Consider the following 17,566-nt stretch of genomic DNA (forward strand, 5'->3'; position numbering starts at 1 on the left):
TATGAAACCTAGACCTGCCAAGAATACTACATACTGGTTTCCAGTAGTTCAACTGATTCTTAAAAAAATATAAACAGCATTTTACAATTTATCAAACATCTTAATTACCTACACCAACACTCAGAAGAACTGTGAAGCGGGCAATCTTGAGGTTATTTTACCAATATAAGGGGTTTTTTTAGAGTACTCCAAAACAGGCATTCCAATTCCACAGCCCAGTCTTGCTCTACCAAATCATGTTACTTCTCCTAATATCAAATTAAATTTACTGATGAGCGATGTAATCAACAACAAAATTACAGTATTCTTTCAGCACTTGAACAATTACTTGACATTATACAATTCCATGAGTAATGTGACCAGAATGAATAATAAAATGCCAAAACAGCTGCTACATGTTAAGTTCAAACTGCACAAGCAGAGTAGCCAGAAGAAATCTAGCACTTTATAGTAGCTCTACTGAAGCACTCACTATAATATTTCCCTCCACAGTTTCTGGGGCTGTATCTTTTTTTCGTTCATCTTTATACCTGAAACTATGTTTGCTAAGTGAAGGATATCAAAGATGTAGACTTGTACTAACACTTTACTAGGTGTTCTAGAATCTCCAGAACAACAAAAAAAGGCTATGATAAATCAGCTTAGGTAAACAAAGGTAAACACTGTTCATAAATTTTGAGTTTCCTTTATTTATGAAAATGTTTATTTACCCTTTACAAATGAAAGTAACACCCTGACATACAAGTGTCTACTCACATATGTAACAAGAATTTTGAAGCATAAAAGAAGCTGTCTTTTACAATCAATAGCATTTTCCCTTCTGGTAGCTCTCCCATTTGTGCCTAACACACTGGGGGTTTTCTAAACATTTATTCACAGGACTTGCAAAGGTCTCCCTAGTCCTAGACGATAAATATAACATAGCTCCACTGCACTTCTGCATTAAGTGACAGATACCACAACAGCCATTAGATTTACAAAGATGAAAAAAAATGCATCCACCGCCCTTGAGGAGCCAACAGCTTAGGAGGGCAGGCAATTAAACATAATGAAATATGGAAGGTACCAGTGAAAGTTACTTACAAATGGCCATTAACTGCCTGGGAGAGTTGGGAACATTTTCACAGAATGCCACTGTGGATCTTGACGTTTGCCAGACAGAGAAAGGGGAGAGACGTTGCCGACAGAAGAAAGAGTACAAAGGCACCAATAAGTGAAAAAGGATTAGGCATCTGAGAAAGCAGCAGTTTGAACCAGTTACAGCATAAGGATGGCTAGAAGTAAGGGTCAGAGTCTGAGTTCATGCAAAACAGTTTAGATTTTTAATTCTGGAAGATGTAGCCTTGACTTTCAAATCAAAGCACTGACATAAGATTTCCTCATCCAAAGAAAAACTCTCATGGCAATAGCTAAGGCAGAATGAAGAAAGAAACTACAGGCAAAAAGAAAAAAGTATTATGTGGGCTATCAAAATAGCCCACCTGAGAGATAAATGAAAGCACGACAATGTCAATGGCAACGGGGATGAAGACGTAGCAGATTCAAGAGGCATTTGGGGGATCTAAATGAAAAGACATGTTTGCTATATAACATGGTATTTATGTTCCTCAAAAAAACCTCATGTTCTTAAAACCACCCATTAAAAATAACATGGTTTAAGGAAAATTTAGTCCGGAAGAGACACTTAAAACCTATGCAACTTTGTAACCACAGTACTAACAAAAACAATACAAATCCTAATAAAAATATTAACATAAAGATGTGCTGAATAAACATAATAAAAGACTTTTTAAAGGTACAAACGAAAGTAACAGAAAAAGGTATAACGATCATTTGAAGCAAAGTTATCAAAACAAGGAAAAAAATGCATAAAGATCTAGAAGAGTTGTGCAATAAACTGTTCCAACACAGATAAATAGCCAGTATCAGTCCGGAGGAAGGATGTGAACTAAATGGACAGTATACAGTACCATATTCTGTAGCTTGCTGCTTTCAGCTGTTACTATATTTTGAATTCATCTACCACCACTTGGTGGCACAAAGCATTAATATGCTGCGAATATTATGTTTCCCTGTTTACTGAGAATAAGTCAATTTGTGTTACAGAAATAAACAATACATTAAGTGCAACTGAAAAATGCCTTAAGACTTAGTAGTGAAGAGATAAGGTATGACTGTACAAGGTTTCCAGGTGAAAGTGCATGGATAGACACTGTCTCCATTAAGAAAAAAATAGAGAATAATGAAGCATCAATATGAAGATAAATGAATGTGGTTTTGGTTATATTTAGTTGAGTTTGAGGTGTCTTAGAAATATCCTTATTTAAATAGTATCCAGTAAGCAGAATTATGAACTGGAGAAGAGAACAATGTGGACTGAAAAATATGAATGAATCATCAGTACACAGGAAACAGATGAAACTGTGAGGGAAAAAAAAGGAATTTGTGCATTCACTCAAGAAATATTTACTGAATTTCTATAATGTGTAGGGTCTTATGCTGGCAGTGACAGCATATAAAAGTTGTTAAATTAGCCTAAATTTGGCCTCAGGATGCCTCTGCACTTGAGTCCTTACATAACCACAGCCTGCCTCAGTAAACCAATTGAAAACCTAAGAGTACACAGATGGTCCCTAACTTAAAGCGGTCTGACTTACGATTTTCAACTTTACGATGGTACCCATACAATCATTGTTTTTCACTTTCAGTACAGTATTCAATAAATTACATAAGTATTACAAAATAGGCTTTGTGTTATCTATTTTACCAACTATAGGCTAATGTAAGTGTTCTAAGCACATTTAAGGTAGGTTAGACTAAGATGTACATTAGGTGTATTCAATGCATTTTCAGCTTACAATGGGTTTATCGGGATGTAACCCCAACGTAAGTCAAGGAGCAGCTGTAATTTTACAACACAGCTGAGTCTCAGTCAATTACAGCAGCCGAGCTTCAGTCAATCGCAGGCAACCAATGACTCAAATAAGGTAAATGACCTGTAACCAATTAAGCGCTGTACCTCACTTCTGTCTTATACTTCAGTTCTAGTTTCTATCTTTAAATACTACTTGACCATGTTGCTGGTTGGAGTTCTTAGATCTGTTCTGATTCTCAGAGCTATCCCATACACAGATTTTTCTTTCTCAAACTCTGCTAAATTGAACTTGTATAAGAAGATTGTTTCCTTTTAACAGATGAAAAACAAGACAGACAAGCTGCCCATTCTCACAGAGTTCACATTAAATCATGGGGAGACAGAAAGCGACCAAATACCTCAAAACTAATCAATTATGTGCTACAACGGAAACATTAAAGGTACTAAAAGAGTATAACATAGAACATGACCCGACCTGCTCTGGAGTGTGTGGCTCCCACTTAACTGAGGGACTTTTGAGGCATTCCTGTAGCATATGCAAAGGTTCGGATGGTGGAATAAACATAGCAAACAATACTGGGTCAAATGACACGAGGCCAAGTGGCTAGAGCATAGAAAACAAGTAGGAACATGGTGGAAGAGACAGAAGTAAGCAGATGTAGAATTTATGGAGTCTTATAGGCTAAGATTTTAGTCTTTATAATGCCAGAATTTTAAACGGGAAAGTAATACAAACATATATGAGAGAGTCTTGGACCAAACCTAGATCAAAAGCCGGCAACAGACTAAAAATGGTCAGAGAGGTAGAAATAGCAACTAGCAACAGTAGAAAAAGTCACAGAAGCCAAAAGAGGAGAATTTCAAGAGTTCCCAACAAGGTCCAACATTACAAAGCAGAAAAACGTTAAACCAAATGCATTTAATGAATTCCTATGGGATCTCCAGACACTCTACAGTGGTCCCTCAGTATCCACTGGGAACTGGTCCCACTTCCCCACCCCAATCCCTTAGAAACCAAACTCCACAGATGCTCAAGTTCCTGATATAAAATGGCACAGTATTTGAATGTAACCTATGCACATCCTCCTGTATACTTTAAATCACCTCTGGATTATTTGCAATATCTAATACAATGTAAATAGTATTTATACTAAATTTTTATTTGTATTATTTTTCATTATTTTTTTTTTCCAAATATTTTCAATACATGGATCCAGAACTTATGGGTAGGGAAGGCCAACTGTATACTGTCACTACAATTTAAGGCGTTGTCATTCCCACTTTTGATACATATGTACTGCACTAAATAAGGTCTAGAGAGCTTATGATATTTGTTCAAGGTCACATTGCTAATAAATGGCAGAGCCAGAATCTAAATTCAGATCTTCCCAACTCCAAATCTCATGCTGGTAATTAGAAGATTACTGACAATGTGGCTGGGCACAGTGGCTCATGCCTATAATCCCAGCACTTTGGGAGGCTGAGGCAGGCAGATTACGAGGTCAGGAGCTCGAGACTAGCCTGACCAACATAGTGAAATCCCGTCTCTACTAAAAATACAAAAATTAGCCAGGCATGGTGGCACATGCCTGTAATCCCAGCTACTCAGGAGGCTGAAGCAGAAGAATCACATGAACACAGAAGTCGGAGGTTGCAGTGTGTGCCACTGCACTCCAGCCTGGCCCACACAGTAAGACTCCATCTCAAAAAAAAAAAAAAAAAGATTACTACTAATGGAAGTAAGTTTCATTGACATGCAGGTGCAAAATCATTGTAGACAAGCAGTATCTAATGGAAATTTCTGCCATAATGGATATGTTCTTTATTTACATTAACACAGTAGCCACTAGCTAAATGTAGCTATTGTGTACTTGTAGATATTGTGAATGAAGAACTGAATTTATACTTTTACTTAACTTTAACTTTAAAATTTAAACAACCAATATAACTAGGGTCTTCTGAATTAAACGTCACTGAACTGTGGTGGACTGAAAAACAAGAAATGTGCCGGGCGCGGTGGCTCACGCCTGTAATCTCAGCAATTTGGGAGACTGAGGCAGGCAGATCATGAGGTCAGGAGTTTGAGACTAGCCTGACCAACATGGTGAAAACCCGTCTCTACTAAAAATACAAAAATTAACCAGGTGCGGTGGCACACGCCTGTAACCCCAGCTACTCAGAGGCTGAGGCAGAGGAATCGCTGGAACCTGGGAGGCTGAGGTTGCACTGAGCCAAGATTGTGCCACTGCCCTCCAGCCTAGACAACAGAGCGAGACTCCATCTCAAAAAAAAAAAAAAAAAGCAAGAAAAAGAAAAACAAGAAATGTACGAACAGATGTTAACAGTCCAGAAGCAAGGTAAAAGCGGCGTGACTGCCAGAGAGCGAGACAGAGGTGAAGTATTCCTCTGTTTATAAGCTCACTCTTTACTTGAGAAAGAGTATGTTAGTAATTTATAATTCACGAAATTCTATTTGTTAGGGAACACAGGTACACCATGAACAAATACGTAAGTAAAGATTTCTCTTATTACCCATTATCACGTGTTTTTCCAGAGATTCCAATTTTTATTAAAGATTGCCTTACAAGATATACTAGACAATGCCAACCTATTGCATGCCTAAAATAGGGACTTGCTTATGGCATTACACTCTGGAGGATATGAAAGAAAAGCATCCCTGAATCTAGACAGATTAAAAATAAAGTACTAGTGGACAGTGCTAGTAAGGGCCAAGGGTAACATCCTTTCTGTAGGCTGCTATGCTTCATTCTATTGTAACTAGGTTTTAAAATGCATACCTAATTCTAACATAAAAATAAAAATGAATACTCTTGTGTTTAAAGAGCTGGCCAACGCACCAGTGATTTTACTAACACCACAAAAACAAGTCAGTGTGACATCTCATCTACCGGAATGTTTTTTGGGGATACCAGCAGGGCTACCAATGTGGCCCTCTTTTCATTACTTACAAGAAATGTTTAAAAAACAAAACAAAACTCTATGAGGAAGAAAAGTATAGGAATCTATGAATTGTTTAAATTATTAGTGCTAAACTTCAAAAGATTTCCTACAGAAATCTTCAAACATTTTAAATATTTCATAGTACAAGACTATAAAATCCAAAGACAAACCCAGGATCACATTTATCAAAATTTTATTCCTGAACCAGACCTATAAATTAGCCAGAATTATACCGTCAACTCACAAACACTGAGGACATACGGGAGTCTATGGAGAAAATTCAGAAAGGGAAGAATAGATGAGGGCTACTGGAGAAAAGGCTTATTTGGAAAGGTAAAAATGAGGAATAAATTTTAATCAGGCTTGAGTTAAAAAACATGCTTTATCCATTACACTTCAGAGGTCATTTTCTCTTTTAAGAATTTGTTATCCATGTGATATGTAATAAGATATTAGGTAGAAATAAGTACAAAAAAAGGTTCTAGTAAAATGTTATTTTCCCCAGAGTAATTTCTTAAGAATATGGTCATAGTTCAGACCCTCGTTAAAATAACAACCTCTATCATTATAAAATTGCTACCTAATTAGAATTATCAATTGTTTGACTCATTGTTTACATTTCAAATACCCTTAAAAACTTTGGAATAAAACTGACTGTAATGAGTAAACTATGAGTTTACTCATAGTTTATAACAAGTAGCATATCATTAAAGCTCTTTTACAATCAATCTTTTAAATAAGAACTAAATTATAATAAAATCCATATGTTGCCACAGGCGGAAAAAAAAAAAAGGAAAAAAACCCCACACAAAAAATTCTTCAAAGAATATATAAACAAGAAACTTAATATTGGGGGAGGAGTGGCCAGGGAAGACTTACTTTCCATTTTAAATCTTTCAATATTATTTGAATTTTTAAGTGACTATATTAATATAGTATCTTTAGAACTTTAGGAAAAAAAGTAAAATACGGATCTAAAACTGCATGTTTCCCCTTCCATAAAAGCTGAACTCAAAAAATGATTCCTTTTAGACCTATGTAAATTGATCAGAAGAACAAATAAATCTGAGTTACTAAAGCAAAGACTGCCCAAGTATTAAGCTCTTTTTTGGTTAAAACCCCTGTTTTCTAGATTTATTTCCTAGGTCACTGACCCACTGTTGCCTTCTCCTAAGTCCTAGCTACTATTTAGTTATATTTATTTACTCTTTGTTAACTGCCTAACAATCCCCCAAACTGGATAACACAATCCTCTTCCACAGCCCTCACCCCTCAAAACCACCCCAGTTCCCTCAGCCTCAATGTCAACCTCAGCAAATTAACTTGCCTCAAATTATCCCGAGATACTAAGACGATTTAGGCCACCTGGTATGAACTCCATTATTAAAACATATCTGTTGCCATGGCCTATTTCTCTTCACTCTGATTTTTTCTCTCTCTCTTAATGTCTATCCTTTCCTTTTACCTTTTCTTTCTAACTTTTCTAGAGCTCATTCCATTAATTATGCTCTTATAGCTCCCTCTCCTGGCTTTTCTAATTCTCAAGAATATCCACATCTTTCCCTTACCAAAAAAGAACTTACTCCAACTGTAAACCACTGAGGTTAATTATCCTTTGTCTTTCATAAATGTCTCAAAAAAAAAAAAAAAGGAACTGACACTCATTGCCTTCAATGTCCAATGAGCACCTATTTCCTTAGTCCACTTCACACACTCCTCCTTCAAAGAGTACTTAACATCTACTATATACCAAGTATCTGGAATATAAGAATGAAAAGACAAAGACAAGGCTTCTGCATTCACAGAGTTTACATTCCCCTGCAATCTTATGTTTATCACCTAGGACATGACTGAAGTTAGTCTTAAAAATTATCAATATTCCTCTAATGACCAAGTCAATTAGTATTTTCTTAATCTTCATCTTTACATCCAAGCAGCTATAACCCTGACTCAAATATTTTACTTCCAGGCCAGGCCTGGTGGTTCACGCCTGTAATCCCAGCACTTTGGGAGGCTGAGGTGGTCAGATTGCTTGAGCTCAGGAGTTTGAGACCAGCCTGGGCAACATGGCAAGAACCTGTCTCTACAAAAAATACAAAAATTAGCTGGCTGTGGTGGTGTGCACCTGTAGTCTCAGCTACCTGGGAGGCTGAGGTGGGAGGATGGCTTAAGCCTGGGAGGTGGAGGCTGCAATGAGCTGAGATCGCACCACTGCACTCCAGCCTGGGCAAAATAGCAAGATCCTGTCTCCAAAAAGAAAAAAAAAATTATTCTGTTTATTTTCCAAGTACATTATCACATTTGTTAAATAATTACAGTATAATGTCTCAAGCCTATCTAACTAACTATCTAAAACCAAGCTCACCTTCTTCTAACACTACTTCTAACCAGCAACTCACTCCTACTTTCCTGGTTTTATTTGTAGTGTGCTAACTTTATATCTAATCACTAGGTTAGGTCATCCTTCATGACTGTTTCCTCATCATCAGTTTCTAACTCTTTTCAACTCTGTATTTAAAATGCTTCCATTTTTATTTGCTTTCAAATCCTCATAACTTCATACTTGTAATACTACAAAGCAGTATTCCTTTGTGGAACTCACCTCATCTAGTTTCCGCCCTTTCCAAGTCACCCAGCATCTTATTCCCAGATTAATCAATAGTTCCCCAGTGGGACCAAACTGAACTCACAGTTAAACCACTTACAACTTAACACATGATTTCCTTTCCAGTCTAAACTCTTAAATGACCTACATAATAGTTTTCATCTTTTTCTCCTTCTCTTTCATGTTAAAAGCATGAGAAAAATTCCCCTTCTTGTCTAAGGAGAGTCATATACTCCCTTCTACCTCCTCGGAGACATGAAGTTGTCAATAATCCTGTCTTTTCTCTTTAAAAAGATGCAAAAGATAATTTTTCCCGTTTTACTGACTTTTTCTTTTTTTTTTTTTTTTTCTTTGAGACGGAGTCTCACTCTGTCGTCCAGGCTGGAGTGCACTGGCACGATCTCGGCTCACTGCAACCTCCGCCTCCCGGGTTCAAGCGGTTCTCCTGCCTCAGCCTCCTAAGTAGCTGGGATTACAGGCGCGCGCCACCAAACCCGGCTAATTTTTGTATTTTTAGTAGAGACGGAGTTTCACCATGTTGGTCAGGCTGGTCTCTAACTCCCAACCTCATGATCCGCCCACCTCAGCCTCCCAAAGTGCTGGGATTACAGGAGTGAGTCACTGTGGCCGGCTCTTTTTCTTTCAATCCCAAGATAAATCCTTCCTCAACACTAAATTCTCTAGCTTTCATCCTCTCTGCTACTCGAAGTTTTAAAGAGCAATCTAAATTCAATGTCTCACTACATCCTGGCTTCCCTTGCCACCATTACAACAAACTACTGTTGCCCAAGTCATCAAAACCCTCCTGTTATCTCCAAAAGACATCTTTAAGTTATCTTTCTTGATCTCTGCAGTATTTATTCACTGCTGACTCCTTCCTCCTTAAAACTCCCTTCAATGTGGCATCATGCTGCTCATTTCCCAACTCTCTCATAGGCTATTCAATGACAAACTTCACAGGCTCCTCGTCCTCTACCTGCATTTTTACGTGTACCATCTTTAGAGTTTACTCTCTTCACTTCTCATTTTATATTCTCTCTACACAGGATTTCATCCAGTTTCATGGCTTCAAGTACTACCTAATATAAATGCACAGACAATGCTCAAATCTTTATTGCAAGCCCCAGATGTCTCTTCTGAGCTCCAGATACAGACAGCCAATTACCTGTTGGCCATAATCACCTAGATAACCCAACATTAATATTCCTTCCCCACCCCCTGCCCCCCAAGACAGTCTTGCTCTGTCACCCAGGCTGCAGCGCAGTCACGCAGTCTTGGCTCACCACAACCTCTCCCTCCCGAGCTCAAGCTATCCTCCCACCTCTGCCTCCTGGGTAGCTGGAACTACAGGCGTGTGCTACTTTGCCCGCCTAATTTTTATATTTTTGTCCAGATGGGCTTTCACCATGTTGCCCAGGCTGGTCTGGAACTCCTGAGCCCAAGATTCACCTGCCTCGGACTCCCAAAGTGCTTGGATTGTAGGGATGAGCCACTGAGCCTAGCCAACCCATGTTTCCTTTAAATTCAACATGTGCAAAAATAAAAATCCTCATCACTCCCCCAAAACCTTCTCCTACATCTCCTAGGAAAATATGCATTTCTAACAAGCTCCCAGATGATACTGATGCTGCTGTCCAGGATCCACTTCTTGAGAATCACTGTTCAAACACATGTGCCTCCTTCTACCTCCAGGCTATCAAGTTCTTTCTGCTATCACCTAGGCCATGATATGTACATAGCAGGCATTGTTTTTTTTTTTTTTTTTTGAGACGGAGTCTGGCTCTGTCGCCCAGGCTGGCGTGCAGTGGCCGGATCTCAGCTCACTGCAAGCTCCGCCTCCCAGGTTTACGCCATTCTCCTGCCTCAGCCTCCCGAGTAGCTGGGACTACAGGCACCCGCCACCTCGCCCGGCTAGTCTTTTGTGTTTTTTAGTAGAGACGGGGTTTCACCGTGTTAGCCAGGATGGTCTCGATCTCCTGACCTCGTGATCCGCCCGTCTCGGCCTCCCAAAGTGCTGGGATTATTTCACAGCACTCTATCCTATTGAACTTGGAATCTTGCAACATAGCATCCCAAGCACTAATTACCAAATAATAGAAGACTAGAAATGAAACAAGTCATCCCAGCAAACTGGAAGTTTCTCGAGGACAGGAACAGTATTCCCCATGTATCCCTAAAACCTAACCTTAACCAAATAGATGCCCAATAAATATTTGCTAGGTGGATAGCATTATCCAAAGCCAGAAACCAAAGCAGAATTCACCACCTCTTTTCTTCCCCATAATCCAATAGTTACCAAGTTCTTTCTTCTACCAGGTAAATGTATCTCCTGCAGGGTCCCTACTATTCCCATCTGCATTGTTACTGTATTCTCCCCATCTGCATTGTTACTGTATTCTTTCACGTTCTTCTGTCTCACATAAATTACTGCAATTATTTCTTAATCCCCATGTCTAGATTCATCTATCCTATTATCCACAGGGCCATCAGAATGGTCTCTTTAAAAAAGTAAATGAGACAATGTCATTCTCCTGCTTGAAAACAACTTCCCATTGCTTTCAGGAAAGAAAAGGTTAACTCCTTCATGATATGCAAATCCCTCTATGATCTAGTGTCAAACCACCAGACACTACCCCCTTCCTCTCCAGCCACGCTAAACTAATACTTTAGTTCTCCGGATAGCTTGTATAGCTCATGCTTCCATGACTTCTAACAGAAGCTCTCTATGTGATGTGCCCTTCCTCACTGGCTAAATACTCAAAGACTCAGTTCAGACACCTTCTCTTCCAGGAAGCTTTAAGTGACATTCATCCCCAGTGTGGATTAAGCCTCTTCCCACGTGCTCTTACAGCATCCCATGTTTAGTTTGTTAATAGCACACAGCACACTGCATAATCACTGTCTTATTTACCCTACTTGATTAATTTCCTTGGAGATAACAATCATGTCTTATGTACATATAGTTAGTGCTAGGTATATTAAGAGACATTTGACTAAACTTTAAATAAACACATTCCTTCCTATTCTCTAAACAGTGGTTCTCAAAGTTCAGCCCACACCACAATCATCTGGAAGACCTATAAAACTCAAGACTGTTGGCTCATCTCCAGAATTTTAGATTCAGTTGTTCCAGGGTGGGGCCTGACAAGTTTCCAGATGATGCTGTTGTTGTTGGTTTGGAAACCATTTTTTAAGAATCAATGCTCCAAATGTACATTGTCTCTTCCTACCTTTAGGATTCAAAGTGCCTTCTTCTAGATGCCTGCAACTCTGCCTACTGCAACCCTAATCTTTTTAGACCCAGCTAGCTCAATTGTCACCTCCTTCATAAAACTTGTCCTAATCCCAGGTGAAAATGATCTTGGTCCTTCCTAAATTTCTATCATGCTTTGTGTGTACTATTCATATGACACTCATCATACGCTAACTTACTTCACAGTTACTGGCATTGTCTTACATTCTCTACTTAAATGAAGGTAGGAAACCTGCCTTAATCATTGCAATATCCTCCACAACAGAGAGCACAATAACCAGTAAACAGCAGACAAAATCTGCAAGTATTTGTTGACAGAAATGAATCCCTGTAGCTTGCCCCAAAGTCTGGGACCATGGTCTGACTTAATCCTCCTGGCCCAAGGTGACTTCCTTATACTGCCTTGCTACCTATAACAGTTGCCTGATCCTTCCATACTTGTCTGTCCCTCTCATTGCTGACTGACCCTTAGTCAGTTTCTTTACCTTATACCTTGAGCCATTTTAATTTTCTCATTCACTATGGGACAAAATAAGTGGACAAATTTTCTCAGGACAGATGTGAATTTTAATTCCGCTGGTCATAAGACAGGTTGTTTTTTCCTAAAAAGTGGCCTTTGCCACAGAATCTGAACTAGAATGTGTTGTGTAAAACTCTACATACAGTTATAGACAGCAATAAATTTGTTTTAAGTTCTAGGTGCAGATCATGGAGATGAAAAAAACTTTAAAAGCACAAAGACATGAAAAGGTCTTTATAAAATTTAAAGCTCTCTTAAGAAACAAAACGTAAAACAACTACCTTTATATTATGTTCATATAAGTATCTAGAACAAAATCCGTATTATCTATTTCAACAAAAACGGATATAAAACACCTGGTTCAGGAGAAATTCCTAGGTCAGTATTTACAGAATTTTTTTTTTTTAACATATAATCTTCATTCTCCCTGGACGCTTAACAATTTAAAACTCAAGGGTGAAGGGAGGGAAAGACTTTAACTTTCAGAAAACAAAAGAAATAAACTGCTTTTAAGGCACCAACTAAACACCTGTCAGAAAAGATCCTTGAGAGTTCAATTAAATCTTATAAGCCTTTTTACTTTCTTCATACTTGAATTAACTAGTGATATTTCATAAATACTGTAAATGCTGACAAAATGTAAATAATAATAAGAGTTCTAACAGAGATTTTTCCAAAGGGTGTGAAAGTTTTCAGAATTGCATGTTCAATTAACCAGAAAAATTAACCAGATCATTCCAAAGCCTGATTTATTTGGGTTAATCGACATCCCATATGGCAAAGTTGAGTTACGAGTATGGTCTTGATACTTTCAAACCAGTACTGTATTCAACAGACCAAAATAACCCTAAAGTTGGAAAGCCACTGCCAACATTACGTAGGTTCTGAAATGGTATTGGGAGGACGAAAGAGGAAAAAAAAAAGAAAAGAAAAAACCAACAGCTGAATTAGGAAATAAAACACTGAAAAGGGAGCTGTTAAGAAAAGGAACATATTGACCTGGCAGGAAACAATACCGTTTGATACATCGTAAAATATTTTAAAAGACAAGAAAACAGAGTAACAGGAAAATAAGAAATTTAACAGCTAAAGGAGAATTTCCCAAATTCAGTCTGTTGTTCAAAAAACAGAGGAAGGGGTGCACTGCAAGAGAGTTACTATTTGGAAACCATATCACTTCGCTACATAATACATAAACAACAAAAGGTTAGATCATTGTTCCTCAAATGTGTTGTTTATAAACCTAAGTAAAAACATTCCCTGCAATGAACAAAGATCTTCGAGATTCTGACCTTCAAGTAAAGTATGTGCATAAGGAAATTCTATTAAAGCACTGAAATGTAATTTTCCACTTCAAAAGACTATGCCAACAAAAAGATTATACGATGAATGGCTATGATCTTCCTAAAGTGTTTTGTGACTTTCGGGTGCCAAAGTTGCCTCTCAGAGCTGCCTCGCAAGTTGGCAGGGGAAAACTTTCTCTACACATCAAAATCGGCAATCATTTAAGTCTGCTTCAATCTGGGTTTTAAGTGCACCAGTAAGCACTTACTCATTTGCCCTATATTTTAAATAAAAGCTGACTTACCTGAACATTCTACTTTCACTTTCTTCCCTATCACCACCAAATCGATTTTAAGTTGTAAGCAACAGCATTTCTCCCTTCAGTAATTCACCACATATACTGAAGCACTTAAAATTCTACATACAGGGTGGGATACCACACAGTGAAAAGATGCAAGAAATTACCCACCGTCAACCAGTTTAAGTCTTCTGACAACTGTTCAAAGACTTCTAGAGAAAGCCTAACAACTGAATCACATGATGGAGTATGTGATATACACGGAATAGCACTCTGAACTTTCCCTACTGTGTATACAACTCTTGATTACAAAGAGGAAGCTAACGACAAGGGCTTCCCTGAGCGAGAGAACCGGTAAGGTAACAGGCTAAAAGGGCGTCGTTGATTTCTTGGCTACAGCGACAGAGACGGGAGACACACCCCTAGCGTCGGTCTGAAACACTACAGCAGCGAATTCTACCTAGGGATTAATGTGAGGGTAAGGAAAGACACATTTAAATCGCCATGATTCAAAAACAACCACTCCGAGAGAGACACACGAAGGTAGCAAAGAGAATGAAAAAACCCTTGGTAGTAAGGAAAGCACGAAAAAGTAAGCGTCCCCATTTCTCTCAGACCAAGTTCGCGTATGTTTTCGTGAACACCTTGGATCTTTCCGGTTCGCCAGGGCAGCGAGGAAAGCAGCAACGAAAGGAAACCCCGCAAGGCTGCGCACGGCAGCTAAACCGACGCTCCCAGGAGAGGAGAAGTGAGTGGCAGGGTTCCCTGCCAAGACTCTCTGCTGGGAAACAGGGAGTGAGTGGGAGAAGCAGCAGCTCTGGAGAGAAAGTGGGTCTTATGTAAAGCGCCATTTGCCACATATTGTTATTCTCATAGGATTTCAGAATACCCTCGAACTTGAAAAACAGAGTGAGCGTGGGGGGGGGGGGCTCCACGTGGAGGAGGGTCGCGAGAAGGGGAGCGCGCCGGGATGATGGCCGGGGGTGCCGGCGGGGGTCGATGCCCGGCGGGAACGGCGCCGCGGGGGTGGGGCGACGGCGGGGCGGCGGCCGGGCGGCGGAGGGGCGCCCCGCAGAGGCCGGGGGCGGGCGCGGGGGACCCGCCGCCGTCCTGTCAGCAGCCGCCCCGCCGCCCTCGCCGGCTCGCCCGCAACCGCCGCGGGACCCGCCGGGCCTGGGTCTCTGGAATTTTCCACGGGGGACAGCCGACCAGGGGCGTAGGGGCTCGCCCCCGCACCCGACCCGGACGGCGGCAGTAGGGGGAGGGATGGTGCATCGAGGAAGCCAAGGTCTCACCATTTTGCTCGGCGGGTCGGCGGCTCGCTGGCTCGCTGGCTCGGAGAAGTGTCGCGCTCAGGCGGGCTCGCAGGAAGCGGCGGCGGCGGCCTAGCTGCGGCCCTCGGGTCGCCGGCGGGGAGGGGGCGCGCGTGGGGGAGGGGAGGCGGCGCCGCGGGGCCCGCGCCGGCCGGGAGATTGGGCACGCGACGGAGCGGGCAGGGCAGAGGGAAATAAATTAAGGTCGAGATTCAGAGCCGGAGAGCGCTGGAGGAGCAGCGGCGAGAGGCAGGAGAGGCAGAGAGGAAGAAAGGAGGGGGAGAAGGGGCGAAGAGGGCCAGGAGACTCGGGGGCTGCAGCCTCGCGCTCGCGCCGGAGCCGTGACGGACTCACTGCAGTGGCTCGCGCTGACCCGCAACCTCAAGGCACGAAAAAGGGGGAGGGTGGAGAGGGAGGGGAGAGCGGAGCGCTGCAGCGCGCGGGGCGGAGGCGGGGGCGCGCGCGGGCCGGCGGCGGGGGCGGGGCTTCCGCGAGCGCCGCACATCCGGGAACCCGCGCGCCCCGCTCGGCGGCGGCTGCCGCGGCGCTCTGGCAAGCTCTGGTTGGGGAACGCTGCGCGCGCGGACCACGTTCGCCCCTCAGCCGGCCGTCCCATGCGTGCAGGGTGGGGGGGAAGACCAGGGGCGGGGGCGCGGACGTCGGTGACGTCGCGTGGCGGAGCCTTTCCTGTCATGTGGCTGGAGGCGGGCGGGGAAGAAGGCAAGGCAGGGAGGGGAAGGAGGAAATGCGAGGGTTCCCGGGAGGGAGGAAGCGCTAGGGGTGCGCGAGTGCTAGCGAAAGGGGCACTTGGGCCCTGGATTGGAAGCCTTGCGGGAGAGGAGGAGCAGAGGAACAGTCTTAGTGTGTCAGAACCACCCGGATGCCGCACCAAAAAAAAAAAAACAGGAAAAATCCAAGTCCTGCGAGAGGCAGTCAAAGGTATCTGTGTATCCGTGTACCGACTTGGATCCACTACAGAATTGCACGGCCCCTCAGGACTGCTGTCACCCCGGTGCAGCACCCGCAGGCCCATCTGTAATATGATTTGGCAGAGTCAGGAACCAGGTTGCAAAGACAGGGAAGCGAGCCAAAGCTGGCCGCAGCTCGAGGCATGGGGAGAACCTGGACAAACGAGGAGAAGAGATACTTCCCACTCGCAGAAAGACTTTCCACCCAGCTCTGCATTCCCATAAACCGTCCAGACTCCCCTTTGGCGGAGTCCATCGGTCTTTGTTTAAAAAAAAAAAAAAAAAAAAAAAATAGATTGCCCGCTTATCCTTTTAGTAGAGCTGTATCCACTCTTGTGGCAATTATCTTCCTAGAAAATTCAGATTACAATAGGAAATTGCATCGAGAAAAACATAAGGAGGAAATTTATGTTTGAGAGAAGAAATAAAGCTGTCAGGGGAGGTGGGATGAGGATAACCAAGAAAACATTTTGCAACTATTTTAACCAGTTACTCCTTTTCAAGCCTTGATAATCGCGCGCGCTCTTGTGTGTTTGAGAGAGTGTGTGTGTCTGTGTGTGAGAGAGAGAGAGAGAGGATGTTTTCTGAGTGATTGGAAACTCCTTATTGATAAACCCTTTGAGTCGTTTTATAAAAAGCCATTGTGTTTTTAAAAAAAAAAAAAAGTCTTAATGCTCCTTATGTGAGAACTTTATTCTTTTTCTGTGCTCATTATTTTTCCATATGATGAGCATGCATTTTTTCTAATAAACGCTCAGCGATGTGCCCTAGGAGTGAATGGTGCCTCTCTCTCTCCCCCGCCCCCACCCGCCCCTCCATGCCTCCCCTCCCCCCTTCAGAAGCTACTTTGCTTCTTTGTCAGGATGAATAAGGAAAAGAACTTAGACATAGCAAGCTATGTCACACAGTGAATGTATCAAGGAAAGGCCAAGAAGGGACACTTTCTTCCACTTTCTTCAACATATTTGATTTAAATATGTTGCTATTTGGTACCAATATATTACAGAACAAGAAAAAGTCCCTAAGCTATATGTGTAACGCTTTCTAGGTATACTATTTAAAATTAGTTTTTTTATCATAAAAAGAAGTGCTTTTTAAGAAAAATTACTATATGCAAAATTCTTCCTCTCTCAACTGCATTTGTTTGTGTCCCTTGGACATTTTCAGTGAAAATCAAATTATTTTAACTAAGGGGTATGTATTAAGAAGGAATTCGAGCTATTTGGAATACAGTGGATTTAAAACAACCCATAATTTTGTTATGTTGGAGGCAATTTATACTAGTCCGAATCCAGTAAGATAAGTAAATCCAAAAGGCACCTTTAATAGATTTTTCCTCAAAACGCTGGGGGGAAAAAGTATGATAAGCAGTCATTCTCCTTTTTGTGTCTTTCCATTAAATTTTGGTGTAAAGCTTGGTATAAGTGGGAACAGGTACCAAATAGTCCTGCAGAATCATACTTATTTTTAAATATGTATGTATCAAATA

At 41.3% G+C, this 17,566-nt stretch overlaps 1 protein-coding gene across 2 annotated transcripts in view; it reads right to left on the reverse strand.

Annotated features, from left to right (window-relative positions):
- PPP3R1 (protein phosphatase 3 regulatory subunit B, alpha) overlaps window positions 1-15,582 on the reverse strand; it is a 74,866-nt gene extending 59,284 nt beyond the window's left edge. Inside the window, exon 1 of one of the 2 annotated variants that reach the window (XM_007970411.3) lies at window positions 15,092-15,582. In XM_007970411.3, the coding sequence (XP_007968602.1) occupies window positions 15,092-15,094 (3 nt within the window). In that variant the 5' untranslated portion in view covers window positions 15,095-15,582. Of the gene's footprint in view, window positions 1-1,083; window positions 1,301-15,091 lie in introns of those variants that run through there. The other variant, XM_073023044.1, reaches the window with a different exon arrangement.
- Between the last annotated feature and the right edge of the window lie 1,984 nt (window positions 15,583-17,566).

Source organism: Chlorocebus sabaeus, chromosome 14 (assembly GCF_047675955.1).
Source record: "Chlorocebus sabaeus isolate Y175 chromosome 14, mChlSab1.0.hap1, whole genome shotgun sequence".
NCBI classification, from domain to species: Eukaryota; Metazoa; Chordata; class Mammalia; order Primates; family Cercopithecidae; genus Chlorocebus; species Chlorocebus sabaeus.